This window comes from Phalacrocorax carbo, chromosome 12 (assembly GCF_963921805.1).
Source record: "Phalacrocorax carbo chromosome 12, bPhaCar2.1, whole genome shotgun sequence".
NCBI lineage: Eukaryota > Metazoa > Chordata > Aves > Suliformes > Phalacrocoracidae > Phalacrocorax > Phalacrocorax carbo.
The window spans coordinates 9,491,980-9,514,677 of NC_087524.1; the positions used below are offsets into that span (position 1 = coordinate 9,491,980).

At 44.4% G+C, this 22,698-nt stretch overlaps 1 protein-coding gene across 2 annotated transcripts in view; it reads right to left on the reverse strand.

Moving 5' to 3' along the window:
* Window positions 1–22,698, reverse strand: part of SH3PXD2A (SH3 and PX domains 2A) — a 270,198-nt gene that overhangs the window by 98,769 nt on the left and 148,731 nt on the right. For both annotated transcript variants that reach the window (XM_064464085.1, XM_064464087.1), the window contains exon 6: window positions 1,901–1,929. In XM_064464085.1, coding sequence (XP_064320155.1) covers window positions 1,901–1,929 — 29 coding nt within the window. The remainder of the gene's footprint in view (window positions 1–1,900; window positions 1,930–22,698) is intronic.

Consider the following 22,698-nt stretch of genomic DNA (forward strand, 5'->3'; position numbering starts at 1 on the left):
AGCCCTCGCTGTGCAAGCAGCTAAGCACCAAGAAGCAGAGAAAAGGAAGCAGTCCTAAAAGGAGACTGGGCAGCACGTGGAGGTGAGACAGCCAAAGGGAGAGAGCCAGACCTGAGCATCCATCCCTGTGAGGGATGGATGAGCACATCACTTGGGATGCTCTGGGCAGGAGGCCAACAAAGAGCCCAGCAGGGCAGCATCTACAAATGGCATCTCAGCTACACTGACTCAACTTAATCCCTCTTCCCCCAGTGTCATGGCAGATCAGCTCCTACTTCCCCCCAGAGCCACAGGAATGGGGGAGCAGCCATTGCCTCACACTCCCAAAGCAATTCCTCACATCTCTTCTAAGAGTATGGCAACTCCTGTGCATGTTAACTGGTACGCTGAGCGCAGAGCTCTACTAGTTTCCTAATGCTGTGCTAGGCCAGTGCTAAACTAGGTTCCCCCCGAGACTTCAGCAACGTTTTTCAAAGGTCTTTACATGGCCTGAAGTCCCCAGTGCTCTGGATGAGGCACTGAGCCAGGAGCTCCCACATTCAGCTCTGCCTTCTACTGAGTCACTTAGACCTTTACAGTCAGCCCCTCTAGAGAAAGCGCTGCCGCCAATTGAATCCATGGGCCATGTGACCAAACACTTCACTGGTAATATTACACTTAGAAGGCCCTAGAAGTGCAACCCAGGCAGAAGCTTTATAAAGGAAATTAGGAAGATGAAGCATGCCCTAGTTTATCATGTCAGGCCAGCACCTTGGACCACACTTACCTCTTCAGTACCACAACCCACCTCAGGGAAATTCAGTGAGAGGGTACCAAAAGTATTAGCCTCCAGAGGCAACGCCCATTTGATGGGCAGGACACCAGTGTCAAACAACAGCTTTGCTTCAGTGCATCACTTAGCTTATTAAAGAACTGCAGCTTAAAACTCTCATAATTAACAAACAAATCAATCTAGGCAGCGACGTTTGTTGGAGTCCAGTACGTTACTCTGATCTTCCCAGAGACTAAGCCATTACAGTGTTTCTTCATCATCTTAAAAACCAAGAAGAAAAAATCCTCCCCTGCCTGGCACACAGGCCAGAGTTTTCCAGGAGTTGCTATTGGTTTGAAAGGCCTCTCTTTGGATGCCCCGAATGTAAATTGGAGCACCAAGACTCCAAACGGAGTCAATGAGAGTTGCAGGTGCTCAGTGCTGCTTAGGGAAAAAAAAAGACAAAGCCCTGACATATCCAGCTCAGAGCAGCCAAACCCAGAGGCCCGTAATTACATGTCCCTATTGAAAACACATCTGTAAAAATCACTACGAAATACAAGGGGAGAAGAAAAATTGGATTTATATAGTTTCAAATCAGGGTTTTATAGGACATTTGAATCCAGAATCTTAAAAACAACACTAAGCTAGAGCCTTTGAGGCAGCCTAAACCCAGACACAGGCACTGAGAACATTTTGCTTCAGAAGCCTTATCAGAGCCTTTTGGAAAGGCCAAAAAAAGAAAAAAAAATAAAACCTCAGACCAGACTAGAAAACCATTCCCTTCCCCTCTGGAGGAACCCCAGTTCTCATGCTACATTTTGACTGTTTGCTCAGGTAAAAATTGACTTAAGAAAAAAAAATGAAAAACAGAAATTTAATAGAATTATCCTCTCAGCCTGGAGAAGGAGCTGTATAAATACAGTCAGAAGAGAGCTGTCATTTTAACTGCAATACTATATACGGTGGATTTCTTCTCTCCAGTGGAAAGGAAAGAAACCAATGCCTGCCTCCAGCAGGCTTCAGCAATAAAAAGTTATACTGCTACACAATTTCATGCAACACCATATAAAGGGAAGGTTTAAAAGGGGGTGGGGGAAGAAGGTCCTCTCTGTAATCATACAGTACATAGAAAGCCTGGTATCTTACCTGATTTTCTTTTTGAAGATCCATAGTCCCTGAAAAAAAGACAACAACAAATAGACATGGTTAGAGCTGGAAACTGTGATGAGAGAATAAGTGCCTCCCAAATTTCCACCCATATGCTCAAGGGCTCATCCTGTGCACTCCCTCCTTTAAAGAGGAGGTCAGGACTGCAAGGCATTGACAGGCAGGGGCCAGGAGGGATCCTGAGCAGCACTGGCTCATCAGCAGCAGCTGGGGCTTCTGCAGCACCAGGGGCTCAGGGAGCATGTGATCAACGAGACAGAGCAAACCATCCACAACCAGCAAGGCAGGGGAGAAGAGTGTAATTTTTTTTCCCTTTAAATTGAGCTATTAAATGCACAGCTACTGAATTAACCCCTGACATTCCCCTGGAGAGGAAGGGGAATATTAACTGCTGCAGGGGTGTGGCTGCTACAGGCTTATCTGGCATTGCTTGCAGTGCTCTCCTCTCAGAGGCTAATTAATTTGCAAATAACCTCCAGACCCCTCCTAGTTGTCTCTGACAGCACTTGTCTTCTGAAAGGAAGAAAAAAAATAAAACCCACAAACTTTGTCCTTTCTTTTTTCTTCCAGGATGGGGAAGGCACCCTTACTTTTCTGAAGTGATTTAAAGGGTGCCGGCACCTTTGCTCCTGGCAGAACAGCTGAAAGCTCAGACAGCTGCTACAGAAGTGGGAAGAAATTACAGAGGGGAGCTGACAAAACTGATTCTGGGTAAGCAGAACTGAGCACAGAAATACTTCGCTATGGCTGTGCTTCCTCCGGTGCTCTCCGGAGCCTCTCAGACCCAGCTCTGAAATAGCTTGCGCAGGCAGGAGCTTGGGCAATGACAGATTGGGCAGAGACAGCATCGCTGTGCGGGCACAGCGCCTGCAGCATGGTCAAATGCCCCACCCGGCAGCTTTAATGTTGACAAGATCACCCAGTAAGCCCACTGCAGAGACAGGCTGTGTTTGCAGGAATCTCACCAGAGGGGCAGGCAGCAGCCTCTAAATTTTTGGGGATCAGACTGTCAGGAGTAGGGGTTTTGTCCCCTGCAGCATGCTGTGTATTCCACAGGAATCAGAGAAGGATTGTCCCAGGCTATGTATTTAATTTCAGGAGAGTTTGGAGTATGATCTCAAGACATGACACGTGTCTTGAGAACAGAGGAGAGGTAAGTCTGTCCATAAATTCTATTTCTCCCAGTCCTTTGCGTGCATCTCATGCCTTACATGTCTAGGATTTACTTCCAGTGAGCAATAACTACTTGGGAGGTTTTTTTGCACTGTCTTTGAATTTTCCAGTGTCATTTCTATTTCAGTTAAATGGTTGTTTTGTCGGCCATGTCTGCAGTTATATTGATGTGAAGATGCTACTGTTCATGAATAGGCTGCTTCTTCTACAGAAGTGATATCATATGCAAATATAATGCTTGCTATATGGTGCCTGAAACAGAGGCCCCTCAGAATGAGCCAGGGAAGGCACAATCCCCAAAATGTAGTCCTCTGGCCCGACTCTGCTCCCACGCCAGCATGGAGCTTTGCGGTTCCTGTCAACAGAGCTCTCTTGGCATGTGAAAGTCTGTGTTTGGTCCTGCCCTCAACTGCCTCTCTTCAGACAGTGCTAAATGGTGAGAAGGTAAAACCCTGTGGAGATCCACACACGTAATTTGCTTTAACCTAATACCTCCATCGTGCACATGCTTGATGACTACTCCAATCCCTTCTGCCCTTTGCTTTCTGCAGCAAAGCTCCTGGACCTTCTCAACCCTACAGCTTTGAGCTGGATTCAGCTGGGATTTCCCTCCGTAGCACATCGCATCCCCACCTCTCTCTGTGTCACACAAAAAGGTTGCACCCAGCTCTTGCAAATATTAGCACCCTTGAGGACCCCAGGAGGATGGTGTAGCTGGGCGCAATCCCTAGAACATAAATAAGATCATCCTTCCAGTCTTTGCCAGAAGGCCCTCAGTACACATTTCCAGGTCAATCTCCTGCCAACCAGCCGTGCTGCAGACACCCCACAGGCATCCTAAGAGAGCACACACAGAGCACACAAAGCAACGTGAAGGCAAACAGCATTAGACAGAGGTGAAAGAGCCTTCAGCCTGATTGAAGTTGTGAAAGAAAACCTAACTCTTTTTTGCCACTTTAAAAAAAATTACCCAATTTACACAATTAGAAATGGGTATTGATGGATTGATACGGTTAATAAGCAACCAAAAATGGATAAGGATGTTGCTGAATGTCTTTGCCAACTACATCAGGCCAAAGTTGTTGCCCAAGTTTGGAAAGTACAGTAGAAGATGATTTGGCTGTGCTCTTGCTGTGCAACAGTGGCAAGCGCCACAAAAGGCTCAGAAGTCAAACCTCCATCCTGGACGCCCTCCCACATCTTTCAGCCCAATCTGCAGCTGGTTTTAGGGCTTGTGTGAGTGACTGCGGTAAGGTTTTCAACGAGGCTTGTTCTTTTAATTCTGAAGCATGATTCATCTATGCAATTTAAAGAAGGTAGAGATTAAAGAAAAGGCAAAACTTTTAAACTGTTTCTTCTTTCTACATTAAATCGTGGGATGACGAGAGATATTACTCCATAAAGAAATTTTAATTTTTTTTTTCCCCTGTTCAGTTCCTCATCTGGCTGGCATTTCTTCCACAGTAAAAGCACATCAATTATAGAAGTGTACTTGCCCTTAAGTTTCCTCACACAAGCCCTGCAATGGGCCGACACATCCCACATCACACCACTAATGCAAGCACAGGCACTGTTCTCGATACGATGCTGCAAGTCACGTTTCTGGGCAATGGCATACGCGGTGCCAACGGAGGCAGTCACTGTCCATGTGGGCCAGGAGCTCTGGTCCAGCAAACACCATCATTGCTTCTGTCATGGCTTGTGCATGATGAAAACAAACCTTTCAGTTAGTTTGAAGAGGGAAAAAGGCCCTTACTGTCACTGCAAAGTGCACATCTGAGCGATTTAGGGTCAGCTACAAGAGGATGAAGCAGCAAGTAGGTCTCAGTGATGTCCCTTTGAGATCAGAAGGGTAACTAGCATCATCAGAGGATCCACCCCCTTTTAAACTCTTGAAGGCAATTGAACCTACAACTTCTGGTCTTAGTTTCTAGTCTTAAGCACAAGATCATCCTTAGAGAAGAAATGAAATGATAATTACAAAATAATTATTTGAATCACCACCACCCTCCAACTCATGAGGCCTGCTCAAAAAAAAACCACAACCTAACAATCAACCTATTGAGCAAGTTTTCATCTTTTCATTTATTCTTTCTGTAAGTTTTAAAGTCAAGTTTTATTGGGTTCAGGTTTTGGAGTTCCTGAAGTCCATGTAGACCATGTCTCCCTGTCTTTTCACTTTTTTGTACACCCACATTTCACTCATAAAATCAGGACAAAGCACTATCAAATAAAATGGAGCCTGAAATAAAATCCTCATCTCCCCAGTGAAATTCTGAAAGCCAAAACTTGTTCCTCCCAGTGAGGATGGGAAAAAATCACTGCTGAAATAGAAAGCAAAGAAGATATAGCAAATAACCTCTATGGCTGTGTAAAGTGCTCTTTGTATACATACTCTTCTCCTCTTTTCTGCTAATGAAGAGCAAGGAGCCCTGCCTGACTGCGTGTTTTTTATGTCCTATTATTCTGCATGATTCATTGATGTCTTTTCCCTCTCCCAAGTGATGATCTATAAGGTGAATACCTCAGCCTCGCTGTTTTCAGAGCATTAGTGTGAGGCTGAAGTATTGGATTATGTCTCCAAAACAATAAAGGAAATTATTTAATGGTTTCTCTTAACTGTAACAATTTCTAAATAGAAACTCTCCTCCTCCAATACAGACTGCAACTGGCACACTGCTAGCCCTTAAATCAGACAAGAAACATGTCCCTGAAGAAGAAAAACCCTTCCAAGGAAAGGTTCAATGAATGTCATGTCTGCAGCTACACAGGGAAGCTCACTTTCTCTTAAGTTCTTGCTCTTTTTATCTTTTCAGCTTTATGCACACACTCATATTTCCATTCTTCTTCCATTTCTATAAAAACAGACACCACCATCCTAACTCCCCTTCCAGCCATAGCTACAAGAATAGCAGTGAAACCAGCAGGTGGAACTAAAAATAGCATTGGCAGGTCCCTTCTTCATTAGCCAGGATCACTCCATACATGAACAAATGCCTTTCACAAAAATAGCATATTTCTAGCCTTTTTCATATTAGATTATAGCAATTTTGTCTAAAGTCATCCTGTGGGGCACCACCTTTAGCTGACACTGAACCTCATTACTGGCAAGGAAGGTACTTCTTGCCGCTAACAATATTAAAATATTGCTGGTGCCAAGCACGTCACACATGCTGGACACACTCTTCTTGCTTTATGACAAAGGAGAGGGAGGCTGGATCTTCCTTCTCATCACCATTACACCAGGCTAACATTACTCTTTTGAAATGTAGCAATGAATGTGAAAGGAAGAGCACAAGGATTGCTATAGAGCTGATTGCCTTGGTATCACATTAAGCTATCCACAGTCAGTCTGGAAATTCATGAAAGATAAAAGTATCTTATGTCATTGAATTTGTGTGTCACTTGCAATCTAATTTAATTATAAAGGTTATGTTAACAATGTTATGGAGGTGTTTTAGGGCACCTTCTTTCTTTAGGGACTGACTTTGCTGCTGTATTCAGTGAGAGTTAGTAAACATCTATCTAAATACATACAGATATACACAAACAAGTAGTGGCACAACTGGAAAGTTGTTTAACAAATGAGGAGTATCTTGACATTTGCTCAATAAAGCCTAAGCAATGTTCCAAGTGGAGAAGACGACTGGAGGTGACTAGGTGCTTCTGACATTGACTGTGCCTGTTCTCTTTAGCTGTATTTCTAATTCAGTTTGATTTGTATCTGGCCCAGAGGGTTTCTCCTGAATCTTCCATGGAGATCCAGCAAGTCAGCAGAAGCCTCCTGCAGGAACCAGGAGAGTTTGCAGAGTGACACTGCATCAATGGAGGGGCTGGAAGGCTGCAACTTGGCTCCTACACAGCTCTCCCTTGGAGGTGATGTGTTCAGTCAGGGGACCTCTTAAAAGCTCTTTTAAAAGGGGCTCTTTTAGAAAAATCTGCCCTTTCCCACAGGGCAGCAGACCCAGCAAGCTCACTCTGTGGATTCCTCCTTTCTCAGATATGTCACCTTTTAGCCCAGGGCCTCTGCCTGTCAGTAAAGCAAGGCTTGGCTTCAACTCATTTAGCAAAGATTTCAGACAACCGTGAGTTTCCACTGTGAGAGAAAACAATCCCTGCAAAGCATGAGGAGCTGTCAGAACCATGGACGAGCACAGCCAGAGCGCTGTGCAGCAGACATTTCATCAGACAAGACAGAAGCTAAAGGGAGAGTAAATCATCTTTCTGTCTGTTTCTCAGTGTTTGCTGATGAGACAGTAACAAACCCTGAGTAATGGAGGTTAATCTGTATCCTCTAGAGTATTTTAATACATAAATTAAAAGTGTTTCATATTTGTTGGCTTTTGATAATTCATGTTTAAATACATTGTAGGCGTTCATGTTCCCATGCTCCTTAATTCCTAAAAGTCTCTAGTGGTGTGGGCAGGCTGTGGTGGAGATGTATGACATTTCAAACAAACAACTTGGATTATCATTTAGTCGCCAATGATTTGCCAGGCAGATTAAAAGCACAGAAATGTTTTAACGAGAAAGTCCGCTCTCTCCTTCCCAACACTCACACGGTTTGCAGTCAGTAACGAAGACCAACTTTCCAGAAACTTTTTCTTAGCGCTGCTCTCAGATTCTGTAACAGCATTTTTAAAGTAAACCAATACAAAAATACTTCACTACCGCTCTTTACATGCACAGAATCCTGAGCCTTGAGAATATATTTGCATCTTGAAACACTCCTGATTTTCCTCAACAGCCAGACTAACATTTTCTATTTGAGACAAGGCACAAAATCAAGCGTGACTGAGAATTGTCACTAGGTGCCTGCCTCTCACCAAGGCCTACGGCTGGAGGAGCACCCGAACACCTTAATACTACACAAACACATAGGAGCTATATGGAGAGTGCACGGTTAAAATTCACATTCATGGTACCCAAAGTGCAACAGTTTAACCATGTGCATGAAGGTATCTCCACTTCCACTGAGCTCTAAGACCCATATGACACATAATTAAGGAAAGTTAACTCTATAAATTATGCATCAGGAACATGAGGATGCATACAGCTACACATTTTCCCCCTCCAGTACTCCATCCTCTGAAATCACAAAAGCACAACTGATCTCTTCCCTAGCCAAATAAACAGATGAAGTCTTTTTTCCTTCCTTTTTTTTTTTTTTTTTTTTTTTTTTTAGAAAATATTCTGCTCATTTCCTGATATAAATCGTTGCATTGTGGAACCCTCTTGGACGTGAAGCTGTCCTTTCCAAGCAGAGGTCGAGCTCTCCAGTCCTGTCAGAAAGGGCCCCATTGTGGCAGTCCCAAGACTCCAGAATTCCTTGCCGCAAGCAAAAGAGACTTGAGGGGCAAGAAGAAAATCTGGCGACCTGACATCAAACCCAGGCATTTCTTGCTGTCTGGAAGCAGTCTCTGCTTGCTGCTAAGAAGGGTAAGCCACTGCTGTGCAACCAGCTCCTTAAGAGAACGGAGACAACACAAAAGAGAGAATTTTGCCTTCCTGCCATCTTTCTGTTGTCTTCACAGTGTGGCTGTAATACTGGCATAGAACAAACAGCACAGCTTTATATACTATGTACTTCTGGTTAGGCTGCAGCGCTTTTCTCTGCATCATATAACAATGGTGGCCCAGATTGGCTCACCAGGACCCAGCTGGAGGTCCTGATTTAGTGCTGACTTCTGACAGCTCTCTTGAACCTAGCAAAGTAAAAGTCAACCCAAGTTGTCCCTGAGAAACTCCAAGAGCAACACTGGAAACTCATCTATAAGTGCTGAAGAGATCTTCCTTATACCAGTAACCTTAGCTTGCACGGAAAAGCCAAGGTTGGAAGGAGATGAACACTGCCTCCTCTCCAGCAACGCTCCCTGCACCTGAATCCATGGATTTGTATCATGAAGGGGAGGTGCAGGACAAGGAAAACCAGTGGCCTCTGCTCTGTACTTGGAGGATCCTGGAGATTAGCCCTGCACAGCACAACCTGAACTCTGCTGCCAACTCCAAGGTGCATGGGATGCAGGCAGCTCCAAGACAAACGACATCCCCGTGGGCCATCTTATGCAGACCCACAGTGTTTGGGGGTGGCTGTCACCATTTATTTTTTTTGTGTAGAAAGGGTGTAAAAGGACAAGAGATGGGTTCAAGGCATCCTGCTCCTTCCCTGAATGATTGGGGAATGTCACAGATATCTGTCCCAAGATTCCTCAGCGGTGAAGTTGATCACTTGGCTCCAGAGTGCAACTTCAGTATTTGTCTCAGGCTGAAGATATGCAGAATTAGCCTCTTGAATTTTTCACAGTTACAATTTTTTATGATGAAATTATCCTCCTGGAGGAAGACAGGGCTTTGGAATTGCACATTCAGCATTTAACCAGGCTGTGAGATATGGGGCAGGGTGATCTGACAGCAAATCCTGGCCTCTCTGGCACCAGGGAGAGACGGCTCGGTGCAACCTGGAAGTTGCAGGACACTGGGGCAATGAGCTAACGCCATGTGATCCTCTACTGCAAGGCTTCAGTGGCCTTGAAAAAGACAACATGAATGTTTATAGCAAGCTTTTTCCTGGAAAGAAGAATGAAAATCAGATCTTGCCTAAGAGTCACATCCTCATCTGGTTTTGTTTTACCCTGTTTATTCCTTCAGATGGCAAATTTCTCCACAGGACAGAAAAATGTATTTACCTTAGCAAGAACTCTGGGTGGAGGTGCTCTTTGCCTCCTCTAAACTGACCTTGCTTGTCCCTTGTGGGGAGGCCAAATTTGTCTCTGTCTTACAATGACCAAGCATGTGTCACTTTATTATAGCCTTTATAGCGTAAATGCTGAGTGATAACAACAAGGTAATAAAAATTAATCATTCTCATGTGCAGCTTTTCCAGTGGTGCTCTTCACTTTGGGATTTTATTACACACATTTACACGCAGATACAATATATATTTAAAAGATGCATCTAATCATAGATACAAATTAAGTACTGCGTATCAGATCAGAGTTGTAAATTCAAATGTACCCTATAAACTAGTCAGGCTAATGAGCTTGCATATATGTCATACAAATCTGATTAAGAGTTTAAGAAGGCAGCAGAGGCTTTGAATCTTTACTTCATGTTTTGAGCCCTTCCTGATTTGCAGATGGGCCCCTCAAATTCTACTTTCTATAGGAGATTTGGGTCCAACCTCTCATAGGCAACCACATGGTCCATCTGGGTTTCTAAACTGCAGCCCAAATGGTGATTGTAAGAAAAGGCAGGGTCCCTTTGCTGTCCCCCTCCAGGGACATGTTCCTTCTGTTTTGGACTGACTTGATTGGAACTATGTGTATGGTGCATGGCAACTGTCTCCTCCATCCCATGGTGGCACTGCTCCCCTACGGTTAACCTCCCCAAAAGGAGACATCACCCAATGCACACCAAGTTGTGCCTGCTCATGGGAGGCAGGATACCACCACCTCTGCTGGAGCATGCATGGAGACCAACAGTGTTACCCCCAAAACTCTCATCCCAGAGAGTGCTTGGAAAAGGAGAGAGGGAAGGAAGAGGAGGAAATTTGCAAGTTACAAATTTTCAAGCCTCAACCCCGGGTCTAGACATAGATTGTTGAAAAAGGCTTTTGCCCCTGAATTACTGCACCAGGAAAAATAGTTGGAGCACAGCAGTTTAAATCAAACTAAGAGAAGAGCTGCTGCATGCAATGCAGCTGAATCATGGTACTCACTGGTGTTAGGCATTGTAATCACCAAAACTAGGCATGGGTTCAAAAAGCAGTGAGATAAATTCATGAAGCAAGGATAAATGGTGGCTATTGTACTCCACGCTCTGGATGCTTTGACCCAAAAAGTCCCATAACTGCTGAATGCCAGAAGCAGAGAGGATACACAAGGGAAGCTCATTCTGTATTTGCTTTGTTTCTCGTGTTGGCTGTAAGCCACTGCTGGAGACAGGAGGCCAGATGGGGCCCTGGTCTCACCTAATTGTGGCCTTATAATATATTCTCCTGTAAAAGATCAGACTGGATTAGGATAAATTACATCCAAATCACACTGCATTACTCAGCACATTAAATTGTCCTTAATCACATACTTTGATGGCCTAGATTCCTGCTTAAATTTACCTCCTGTGCATATTTCTGTGCCTATTTTGTTGAAACCACTGCTGAATTTCAACTCTACATAACCAGTCTCTAATGAAAAGCCAATAAGGCTCTTTGATCAAGCTTTAATAGGACTCATCATGGGGACATACTCTGCTGTGGCAAAATGGTTTCCTCATCCTGTTTCTTTCAGAAATGTTTTGTGAGCCTTTAAAAGCAATTTAGGCCTGATTTATGTTAGCTAAGCAATTTCTGTTGCACATGTGAGTTACAAGAAAAGGACTCTCATCTCAATTTGTTACACTGTTCAGGAAGTCAGTTATAGATGCTGCATTGCCTTCAGCGTCTCTGACTTCAATGCAGTGGAAACCAGCTATTTGAGTAAATACTTCATCATTCCCAATTCTCCCATATGCTGCAACCAGTACTTGATAAGAGACAACCTATAGAATATTTCTTTTGGTAAAGGGTACTGAGCTTCCCCTTTCTAAGCTGTTTACCTAAGCTGTTTCCAGAAGATACTCAAGGAAAGAAACATGCAATTCTTTAATCGGGAGCATATGAAACATGTTGATGACTATCTAATAAAATTGAGCAGGCATTCAATAACAGTGAGTCACCTCATCACAAGTTTAGAGATGAGGGATGTAGAAATGGTGACTAAGCAAGCTCACGCAGTAGGCCAGAGGTGCAACAGCAACCCGAAAGTTTTGATGGCCTGGCCTGACCTGTCAGTGGCATCCAACCAGCCCCAGGTATAGGTTAGAGCAGATCTCTTCAAACAAGGGGAGAGATGCCAGCAGGACATGAGCCTGTGGCCAGGAGGTGTGTTGCCAGCTCTGGTAAGTGCTACAGCCACTGCTGCTGCTTTGCTTATGGTGTTGCTGAGCAAAGAAACACCCCAAAGCTGATGAATCCCTGAAGTAAAGGATCTCAAACAGCACATTGACTCTTCTCCCACATTTCCATATGCCAGAGAGAATAATGACAGTAACTACTAGGGAAATAAGGAACTATTTTCTGTGAAGTTTCTTCTATTGTCCAGTTTGAATTTCCCACGCCAGTTTGTGGCTGTTGCTCCTGTTTGTGTTATGTGCCACTACCAGCAAGAGTTTGATTCCAACATCCTTGTAACTCCCCTTCAAGAAGCTGTAGGTTGCTATTAGATCACCCCTTACCTCCTGTTTGCCAAACAAGTAACAAAAGCACACACAAAAAAAATCAAATTATTTTTTCTCCCATTTCTTCTCACCCCTCGTCTTGAGCAGAGGTACCCGAGAAAGGAGCAATGACCCAAATGACAGTGGTCTGGGCTGCCTTCCTTCTGCTCTCCTCTCCTGCTTGTGGGAAAGCCCTTGGCACAAGCAATCCTGCTCAACTCACATACAGCCGTGTCCCACCTGTGAGTGCAGTCCCCCATGACAAATCTGCAGGGGCTGGTGACACCGAGCCCTGGGGAACCCCACAGTAACAGGACCCTGGAGGGAGCCCAGTGGAAGGCAAAGCAGAAGACCCTCCTGTCTGCCCTTCTCCTTTTGACTGCCCAAGTGGCAAGGATACTCACTCACAGCCTCCTTCGAACACTCTCCGTTGCCCTATACCAGCCTCAAAACCACCCCAAGGTAGGCACTGGGTCTTGGCATCACTCCCGGGATTCCCCGCAGCCAGTCCCAGTGCGTGGTGCAAGCGCTGGCACCAGCCCACATGCTGGAGGCTCGCACAGGGAGCTCCCAGGCTGCCACTGGTATTTTCAACATTTTAAATGCTCTGAATTAGCAAAGTAAGGAATGAGTTACAAACATTTCCAGACATGGCCCGGGCCCTGCTAGACCTTGAAGCTCCCAGTATAAAGGAGAGCATGCCAGATGCTTGGTATTAAACAACTTTGCATTCCTTTCTCATGCCATTCTTATGGTGTCTAGCACTTCTGTGTATTCATCTGGCCTTTTAGCAACACGCTCCTTGGACCCCTCTGTCTTGCTGCCCCTGCTATGTGTCCAAGGGCAGATGGACCTGGAAGATTAAGACCACAGTGTGCAGAGACAGCAGATGGCTATTGCACCTGTACTTACTTTGCACTGCTAAATACCCTATTGCCCTCGCTAGTTTTAACGTCCCCTTTCAGTGGTAGATGTCTCTCCTGACTTTTTAAAATCATCTGTTGTACATATGGCCCTAAGAATGGTAAATATTTTTTCCAGGAGAGGCAAAAACTTATGATGCACGTGGGAAGACAAGAGCAACCCCGCAGTATGAACTCCGACTTCTTAATCTGGTGACTGTAGTCTTTCCCTTCCCCATTACATTTCCTTCAGTTAGAACAGTGAGATTAAAACACGGCTGCTTCCCAAATCTGCCTCAGCAGCATGTCCTGAGTTAACTGTCTTGCAACATCAAATGTCTTTCCAGCATACTAAAAAGTAATGTAGTTCTCTAAAAGACACCAATTTTATATACCTTGGAATTGTTTTCTGCCTGTTTCTACAAAGCAGCACATGGAAAGATCTTTCAAGTCATTGGGTTCTTTAATCTACTAGTCAGAGACATAAATCATGGCATGTAAGATCTACTCTGAGTTCATGAACTCTAGAAAATTTTTCTAATCACTGTCCTTTGAACTGAGCTTTTTCAGAAACTGTAAAACTCTAAAACATATCTAGTAAATACATCTAGTAAATTTTGCTGGATTGGCAACTACTAAAAGCAGACTTGTCTTCCCTGATTACCTACCAGCATGCATCAGGCAGTCTTAAAACATCCTCTGTGATTCTGACACGAAAACATAAAAGAAAAAAGAAGTCTTGAACATGTCTTGCCAAATAAACTGTTGGGATTCATTAAATGATCGCAAATTATCATTGACAGGCACCAATTAAGCCAGAAAAATAGAGACAACTTCCCAAAGATAAAACCTTTCAAACACAAGCGTCACTTTTCAAGGTAATGAACATGATCTCTTTCAAATATTCAACTCTGATAACGGGTCCCACTCCGCTCTGCTCCCCAAAAGGTTAAAGAGCTAAATTCATGGCATTTGCAAAGAAGCTTCACAAAGCTTCCTGAGTACTCCACCCTCAGAGGCATCAGACCTGCTGAACAAGGATTTATTAAGCACCCCATGAGTGAATGGTGATGTTATTTTTTGTACTGTGGGTATGAAATAATTATTTTTAAAAAGCCCTATATTTCAAAACGCTGTAAAAGATTGTTTCAGTTCCAGTGCTCAGTTTATTTTGGGAAGGAAACAAAGAAAATAGCACAGCTATTTCAGCCTGGACCAGTATAAGATTCCCGAGACTAGAGATGGACAGATATATCCTAAGTTTTATAGAAGCACAATCAAAATTATCAAAACTCCTAGTCATTTTTGCTCAGTTGGTATTTGATCACACACTTACAGATTATAATACTGAACTTAGAACTCCCTTTGCAGACGCAGAAGATGGTTTTTGCTAGTATATGTATGGATCCATACTAGTACTTCCTTTTGAGCCTTACTCAATTAAAAGGGACAAATCAAAAAAATCATGTTGACCTCAAATATATGCCTGTACACTTGCCCCAAAACACCTCAAACCATGAAACTGACTTTCTAAGGTGACCAGCATTAAATATTAAGTAACTCTGGAAAATACAAGAAAATATTGTCTTTTTATGTGCATTTAAAATATATGCAGATTGTAGGCATCGAGGCACAGAAGTGCCATCATGCACCATGAAACAGTGCAATGTCTGAATAGACCAAAAATTTTGCAGTCCAGTTCAGATACAAATTTGGATGTTTTTCAGACCTGCTTATGCAGAAAACAGTAAATTTCTCCTTGTTCCTTTTATGAAACTCCTGTCCAATTCTCAACCCAGACATTAACTTTTAATTCACCTCATACATCTCCAAAGGGGGTGTGTGTGTGTGGTATTACCAATATTTTTTTCATGTTCTATGTTCATAAAAGTAAAAAGATGCATAATGAATGAATTTAATTATTTCCATCCATTCAGCTGGTTATAGAAGACGACCTTTTAATTCAGCTAAAAGAGAAATTACTTGTTCCTTCACAATGAATGCTGATTCAGGGGGAGTATTTCTGGCCTGTAACATGAAGGATCTCTATGTTTTCAAAGCTAAATGGCAATTGGGAGCTTATTACTGCGGTAACTGTTCACGTTATCTGATATATCAATATCAGATGTGGGCGAAGGGAAAATGTCATCAATTGTCAGGAATTACACCCCCTCCTTTTAGGCTGTTGAGCTCACTCGCTCAGTAATTCACAAACTCAGAATATCAACAAGGTTCTGCAAATGTTGTGCCCTGCAACCGGCTTTTGTGCACTATTTTCTCCCCTTGTTACCTGAAATGCCAGAAACTGGATGATTAGAAACCACACTCTCAGCAGGAACGTTGCCTTTCTTATCAGGGGCATGCCGTGCTGCGCCTGGCGGTGAGCTCCTCCCCATGGAGCTGCATCTAGCACAGGATGACAAGAGCATCCCTGAGGTCCTGGGGAGGTTTGCATATTCTGAAGTCCACACTGGTGTCCTGCCAAGCAGGACTGGATATCATACTATACTGCAATCACGATGCATAAAAACAACTGTAAAAGTGAAATGCAAAGGTCTGCACTGCTCTTAGCTCCCAGTACTGAGTCTGATTTCAATGCTCTTTTGAATAATCTCTCATCACTGTAAAATACTGCAAGATTCAAAACTAGGATCTGAGCACACCAGCCACAAGAAACAGCAGTACGGATTATGAATCAGAGCACAAAATGGAGTGCCCTGCTGCCAATAACCTACTTATTAATGATTTCTTCTCCAGTCATCCTCTGAGACCGAAGCTAATTCCTGGAACCTTCTGCTTTGCCTCCGCTGCCTCTCCAGGACCAGCTATCCACCTGTATCCGCTCACTACTTCTGGCCTCGACTTGCCATCTCCTCTGTGGCTGATTGCTTCCCTCCCCTCTTTATAACCTCTCCTCACCGTAATGCAAAATTGCTCTGACCACTACTCAAACATCACAGGCCCTGCACAAAACCCAACTCTGACCTACCTAGCAATAGTGAGTGCAACGTCAGAAACTCAGCCCTCTGTCTTACCCAGCTAGAATGAAAAACCTTCAAGCTCTGCTGTGCATCCCATCCATTAGCGGCGCCCAGGGAGCTATGCAGAAACCTACCTCATGATTAGATAAAAGCCTTTCCTTCTAAATCACCGTCCAGAAGAAACCAAAGGTCTGGAAGAGTGAACGCCACATACATTACAGGCCAGGCAAGTCCCCTATGCTGGTTATTTGTGTCTTTGTTTTATGCTGAAGAATGCAAGCCTTTGTGATAGGGAATAAGTTGCTTCATTTATTTACCATGATTACAATATCAAACCCCTTTTCTTAGTAAAGACACAGAAAAAGGAAAAGTGATTCCGTTTTAAGCAAGAAGAAACATTTTCTTATACAATGTTTTAGAGCCCTATGTGTACCAACACAAATCTGGGGTGGTGATGGAGTAGGAAGGTCGCTGATTTTTGGCTACCTACCTGCCCCACGCCCCCAGAGTCTGCAGGCTACCTAATGCCCAACAGGTTCCAGAACTGCTCTAACCAGTGGAGAAACTGTCCAAAATGCCCTGTCCTTCATCTCTCCTTTGCCTGCTGTGGGGTGTTCAAAGGGCAGGCAAGGAAGCCATGAAAGCAGCCAACCTCATGGAGCACAGGGCATGAGGACATGAACAGAGATGGGCCCCACCATGCGCACGGCCTTGGGCTGCAGCTCACCACCAGCCCAAAGAAAATCCATCTCTCTGAATACTTGAAAAATAACAGGAATGGTGACAAGATAGATGCAAATATGCCTCCAGGTGCAGCTTTGCTCAATGCCTACAGTCGGGAACGTCTCAGGAGGAAAACTGCACTTCAGGCTGGGAAGCCCTGGGAGCAGACCCTACTTGAAAGACCTCAGAGCATCCAGATGCTAATGCAACCATGGCCACATTATCTACCTACACAGCTGAGCACCCAGAAAGTTGGGTGGAACTCTCTCCTCAGAAGCAGGGACAAGAGGCTGCAGCACACCACAGAAAGCAAGCTAAGCAAAGAGCTCATGGCCTGAAGTTGCAAAGGAAGAGTGGAAGCTGGCGTTTAATTTCTCGGTCCCTCAAAGACTCACTCAGTTGGGCTGACCTTCATCTCATGCCTTAGCATGAGTTTAAAAATACACCGCTCCTCTTGGAAATGTGTCACAGCTCTTAGAAGCAAGAAAATCAGGTTGTGGGTGGGAGTAACTGCACAGAATATATATGTATACTTTTGAGTGACAGTCTTTTAAATTCCACTTTACAAAAAGCAGACCTTTTAGCCCTTCAGGAGTTGAACACACAGTTATTATCAGAGGCTGGAAACACAACTGTTTTAAAAGGTAGGGGTCACTTTCTTTTCTTTTTTTTAGGAAATACACTGTTTTTGCAGCTCTGTTTTTTAAAAAAATAATTATTTTATGTTCAGTCACAGCTTTTCACTGGTAATGTCACGCCCAATTTAGAAGATATGAGCACCAAATGATTTGGCACAGGGATATACTCAAACAAAGGGAAAGAAACTGCTTACAATTTATGATACGCTTTGATAGCTGTGATTTAAAAATGCCAGTGTTTCATTCCAGCAAATGTTACAATAACAAGCACAAGACTAATGACCTGATGCCTTGTCAGAGATGTTCACAGGTCAGATAAAACCACAACATTATATCTGCAGGATCCAGCGTTTCAAAGACAGCCCTGTTTGAGCTTCTCCTGGGCTTTGATCCCTGCAAGCGTACGTCAGCACTATCCTCCCAAAAGCTGGCCTCACGCTGAGGGTTCTTCTGCCGACACACTTTCAAACCTCTTAAATATGCCCGGGCTGTCCTACCTCCCATCCACGACCATTTGAACCACCCGAATGGTTTCCTGCGTTATGAAGAAGCAGTGACAGAAGAAAACATTCAGCCCACATCAGGGTTTGCCAAACAGCTGGCAAAGAATAACCTTAGGAAAACTGATATTTAAGCAACTGTGGAGGAGATCTGTCGATTTAAGAGGAGCAGGGTGAGATCATTCATTGCCTTCTGTTGTCGTGTGGCTGAAAGTGGCCAACGGACAGCTGGATGGCCCTTAAACATAGTTGCAGAAATATTTGCATTTCATCATCATGTTGCATTTTTCTCTTCGTCTCATTGGCCTTCCCTCAGCTTGCTCCAGGGTTTCCAAGCCTGTATCCCATCCCTTCACACCTGCTGCAGTCTGTTCACATTTAACGTTGAGCAGAGTGTGTGAGCAGCAACAAATACTTTTCTCATCATATTCAGTATCTTCTTTGTTCAATAAAGTCTGCAATTTTTTCAGAGTTCCCCGTTACTTAAAATTACTACCTACACAATCTGGGGAAATAACGCTGGAGTATCCACAGGTAGGACATACTGAGGATGCAATCCAGGACCTCAGAGGTGTGGTAGCAAACTGTACTACCACACTGCAGTGGACCTGGGCTGGGGACAATACTCATGGATCAGGACACGCAGGCAGGATTTCAGCAGCACCTGCACTTTTCAGTCACTTCATTTGCTATGGAAAAGGCTTCTTTTCCTGGAGAATCCTGCAGCAGTTGGACTCCCTCACACTGCCAGACTGTGCTACCCTTGAAGAGGCTGCACAAGGACCATGCAGGCAGGCCTGTGTGATGTGAAGGGAATTGCTGTGGTTACTTAAAATAGCCTGACAGAGAAATGAGATTTTGCTGGGACTCTTCCTCCTGTTTTTGCATGGGAATGGTCGAAATTCCTCCCTGGGCACTGCAGAGCAGCAGCAGCACTTGTTCCAGGCCATGGGGTGAATTGCAACCAGATCTTAGGCTTTGGTGAAGTGAGTTTCACCCTCTGCATTTGACACTTCTCCCTCCAAAAGAGTGAGAAAGACATGCATATGGTGCATTCATATATAAATACTACACTGATATACTGGGGACCAGCAGACATGGTCTTTTGAAGGCCCACATGCTTGCAAGAACAAGCTTCTCTATTTAGAGCTGAGCTCCTCTCCCTTCTGCTTTTGCACAAGATATAATTCAAGGCCAGATGCATCTTTATTTCACAAAGCATTTTACAGATCAGTTTGCCAGTCCAGATGGATCTTCTGATCTGCTTTAGCTATGAAGTGATTAACAGAGTTTGCTATACAAGATGTGATTAGGAGAAGACTATAGACCAATGAGATTAAATGGAGGTATCAGAAGAAGTCAAGCCAATGAGTTTACTGAGTGACTTTTATTGCAACATGTGGTAATGTCCTTCCCTACTGGGACCCACATCTGCACCCTCTCCGTGGACCCACTGCATGGTTATGTCAAGTCTGTCAAAAGATAAACACCCAGAGACACAGCGATGCTTGTCTTCCCTTCCTTCTGCAAGACGCTAAAGAGCAGCTGATGCCTTGACCAAAGCAGGCTTCTTAGGGATGACTTTACACCTGACCTTCACCAAACTGGGCTTCCTTCTCCTCCGTATTACTAATAACATTTGCATGAAGATTTAGCATTTCATTTCATTATGGTCCATCTGCTCTTCACGGCTCATTTCCCATTGTCTGGTAAATACCTCAACATGACTTGGAAAAGATTGCAAAATGAGAGGACAGGGAGTTAGGTGAAAGCTGTGCAACCCTCAAAATAAGACAGTAATCCTATTTTCCTACAAATGTCCCTTGGAGCAAGGCACATGAGGAGAGGCACGCAGAAAACAGGGAGCTGAGGCACAAGGCGGTCTCTGAGGTCCCTGAGGAGCAGGGGCCGAGCACAGTGCATGACATGCTGCTGCCTGAAAAGGTTGGGGCACAATCGCTATTTCTGCCCGAGCACTACAGCTGTGTCTGCCGCCACGTTTTCAGCTGTTTGACAACTGGTGACAAACATGCATCCCCCCTCCTGGCAGTAGATTAAATTTTCCCTGCTGTGATACATGGGCTTTTTAACTATGCATGGCCAACTCCTGCTACGACCAGCTTGCTTCAATCAATAGGTGGTAAATACACTTTATCCCTGTCCCTGGCCGTAGCCCCCAAGTCCCTGTCGTGTGTTGAAGGCACTGACCTTCGCTCTCTGCCCACTAAGTCCCACCAGGGCTCTTCTGGTCCCAGTTCCTGCTTGATTTAAGGCTCCTTTCTTTGACACACTGCTCCACACCTCCTCGTCTGTGTGTGTTAATTGCTTTGGATCCACAGCAGAGTGAGGGTCAGTGTTAACTCCAGTGAGCGCTCTTAGCCTGGCTGCCCTTGATTTTCAGACCAGGTATCACTTTTCATGCAGGTTATGGCTCACAACAAAGCCCTGGCAGTACCCAGTCGTCATGGGATGGGGACTCAGACGCATCATCATCTCCTGCATCCTTTTCCTTCTCCAACTGGAGTCAGCCACAATGCGGACAGGCCCAAGCCAGCCCTATGGGGACACCAAGCTTGAGTTCAAGCCCAGACACTGAGGCTCTGCTTTATCTCTGCCTCATTACAGAGCACAGCAAAAAGCAACTCTTGGGACACTGCAGTGACCCATTAAAATTAATGGGGTTAAATCATCCTGGTGCAAGCCACCAACTTCAAAAGAATTACACAAGGGATGAATCTGGAGCTATTATTTTTCTTCTTTGTGCCTTTCAGAAAGATGATCTACTTTCCAGACTTCTATGCTCAGCTTGCTCTCCAGTCAGCCAGTCTTTTTAACTAAACTAACTACCCTCTCACCTCACTTACTCCATGCTCTTACCTACTGTCCAAGCAATTGAAAGAACCGCTCACCTCCTCTGGTTTTCCCCGTGCAAAACAGCCCTCGGTTACTTCTAACTGGCCTAACTAATTTCCTCTTTCAGAGGTAAATAACAAAATAGATTAAAAAAAAAAAAAAAGAAACACCAACCCCAAAAGCAAAGTTTTATTAGAGAAACCAGGAGGGTTACATACCCACATGGCACATTTCTTCTCTACCCTAGGTTGCAGCAGCAGGTAAAGGAGCACGTACAAGTGCAACACTTGTACCGCCCCACCCCCCATTAAAACTACAGTGCACAAAACCCAGCCATGACTGATGTATGTCACATACACTTTTCTGTAATTGGAAGCACTTGAGCTTCCAATTGAGCTAAGGAAGTGCAGGAGACCAATGAGACAGGCAGAGAAACCTCACATGTAAAAGATACAAGCTCCCAGCAGATCTGTGATCTGGAAGCCAGTCTTGCTCCTTGCTCCAGTGGCTCATTCAATAACAGCATCAGTGGAGATGCCTTCAACTCTTTCAGCAAAGAGCTCAGTAACCTTAAAAAGCATAAATCAAAACTTAAAATTGGCAGATGATTCGATAGGAAGAAATTGCCTTTTGGGGACTCCTTTTTGTCTGCCAGATTCACCCAGATGCAGATCCACATATGATTTCTAACCTATCCAGGTTTCAGTGGTGATTACAGCAGTGATTGTGGTATGAACTGTGCCAGACATATTATTTTGGGAGGGCTGATGCATTAGAGGCAGGCAATGAAAAACTCATGAGTATATTTGGTCCATGAGTTACCCCACCTCCATAGTTCCCAGGTATTCAGTTCTGGGGGTTTTGGCACAGGACAGGTAGACTTGAAATTCAGCTTCTGAACCGGTTTCAAACTTTGCTGAAAGTCCGGAGGTGTTTGGATCTGGGATTTTGACTAGTAGCTCCCAAAAGAGGCTGCTAATTTCTCTGGGTAAGGCGGCAGAGGATGGGAGGAACTAGTGTTATTTCACTTTGCTCTAAATGCAATGCAACCATCTGTGCAGCCACTAAACCATGGGGCCTTGAAGAAATGACAAAATAGTCTGACTGTTAAGTCAGTCACTGAGAAACAGTCACTGCTGGGCTGACACAGCCTGCTGGTACTCCTCAAACCCCTGGAAGAAATGCCGCCTGACAGCTGCTTTCTACCTACTATGCTTTGGCCCCATCATGTCCCCGCTAGTGTCTTTTACAGCTGTGGTCAGACATATACCAATGATGTATCAGGATGAGTAACGGAATAAATACAAAAATACAGAGTGATCAGGAGCTCCACAAAGCTGCTTGTAAATCTACTAAAAGTGGCATGTTTCCATAATAAACAATCTGTTATCACGTTGGTCTGTTCCCACTTAGCAGTCTGCTGAGAGAAAGGAAGAAAGAGGCCGGTTTGCAGGGTGCTGCGTTTAATAGAAGGCAAGAAGACAGTGTGCAATGGTCCACACTCCCTCTGCTGGCTGTAACCACTGTGCCCAGCATTCTCCGGGCGCTCTCAGAGGCGATGCTTCTCACTCTGATGGAGACCAGGCACGATTAATTCCTATTTGCACTGTGGCAACATCTGTGCAGGCACCATCCATGAAGCGAGACTCACTCTGCCAGGATTTACACAGATAAAGAATAAAAGTGACAGCACCTATGTGAGAGATGCTGGGCTGTGGCTGGCACAGGGCTGTGAAGAAACACTCTCCAGCTGGG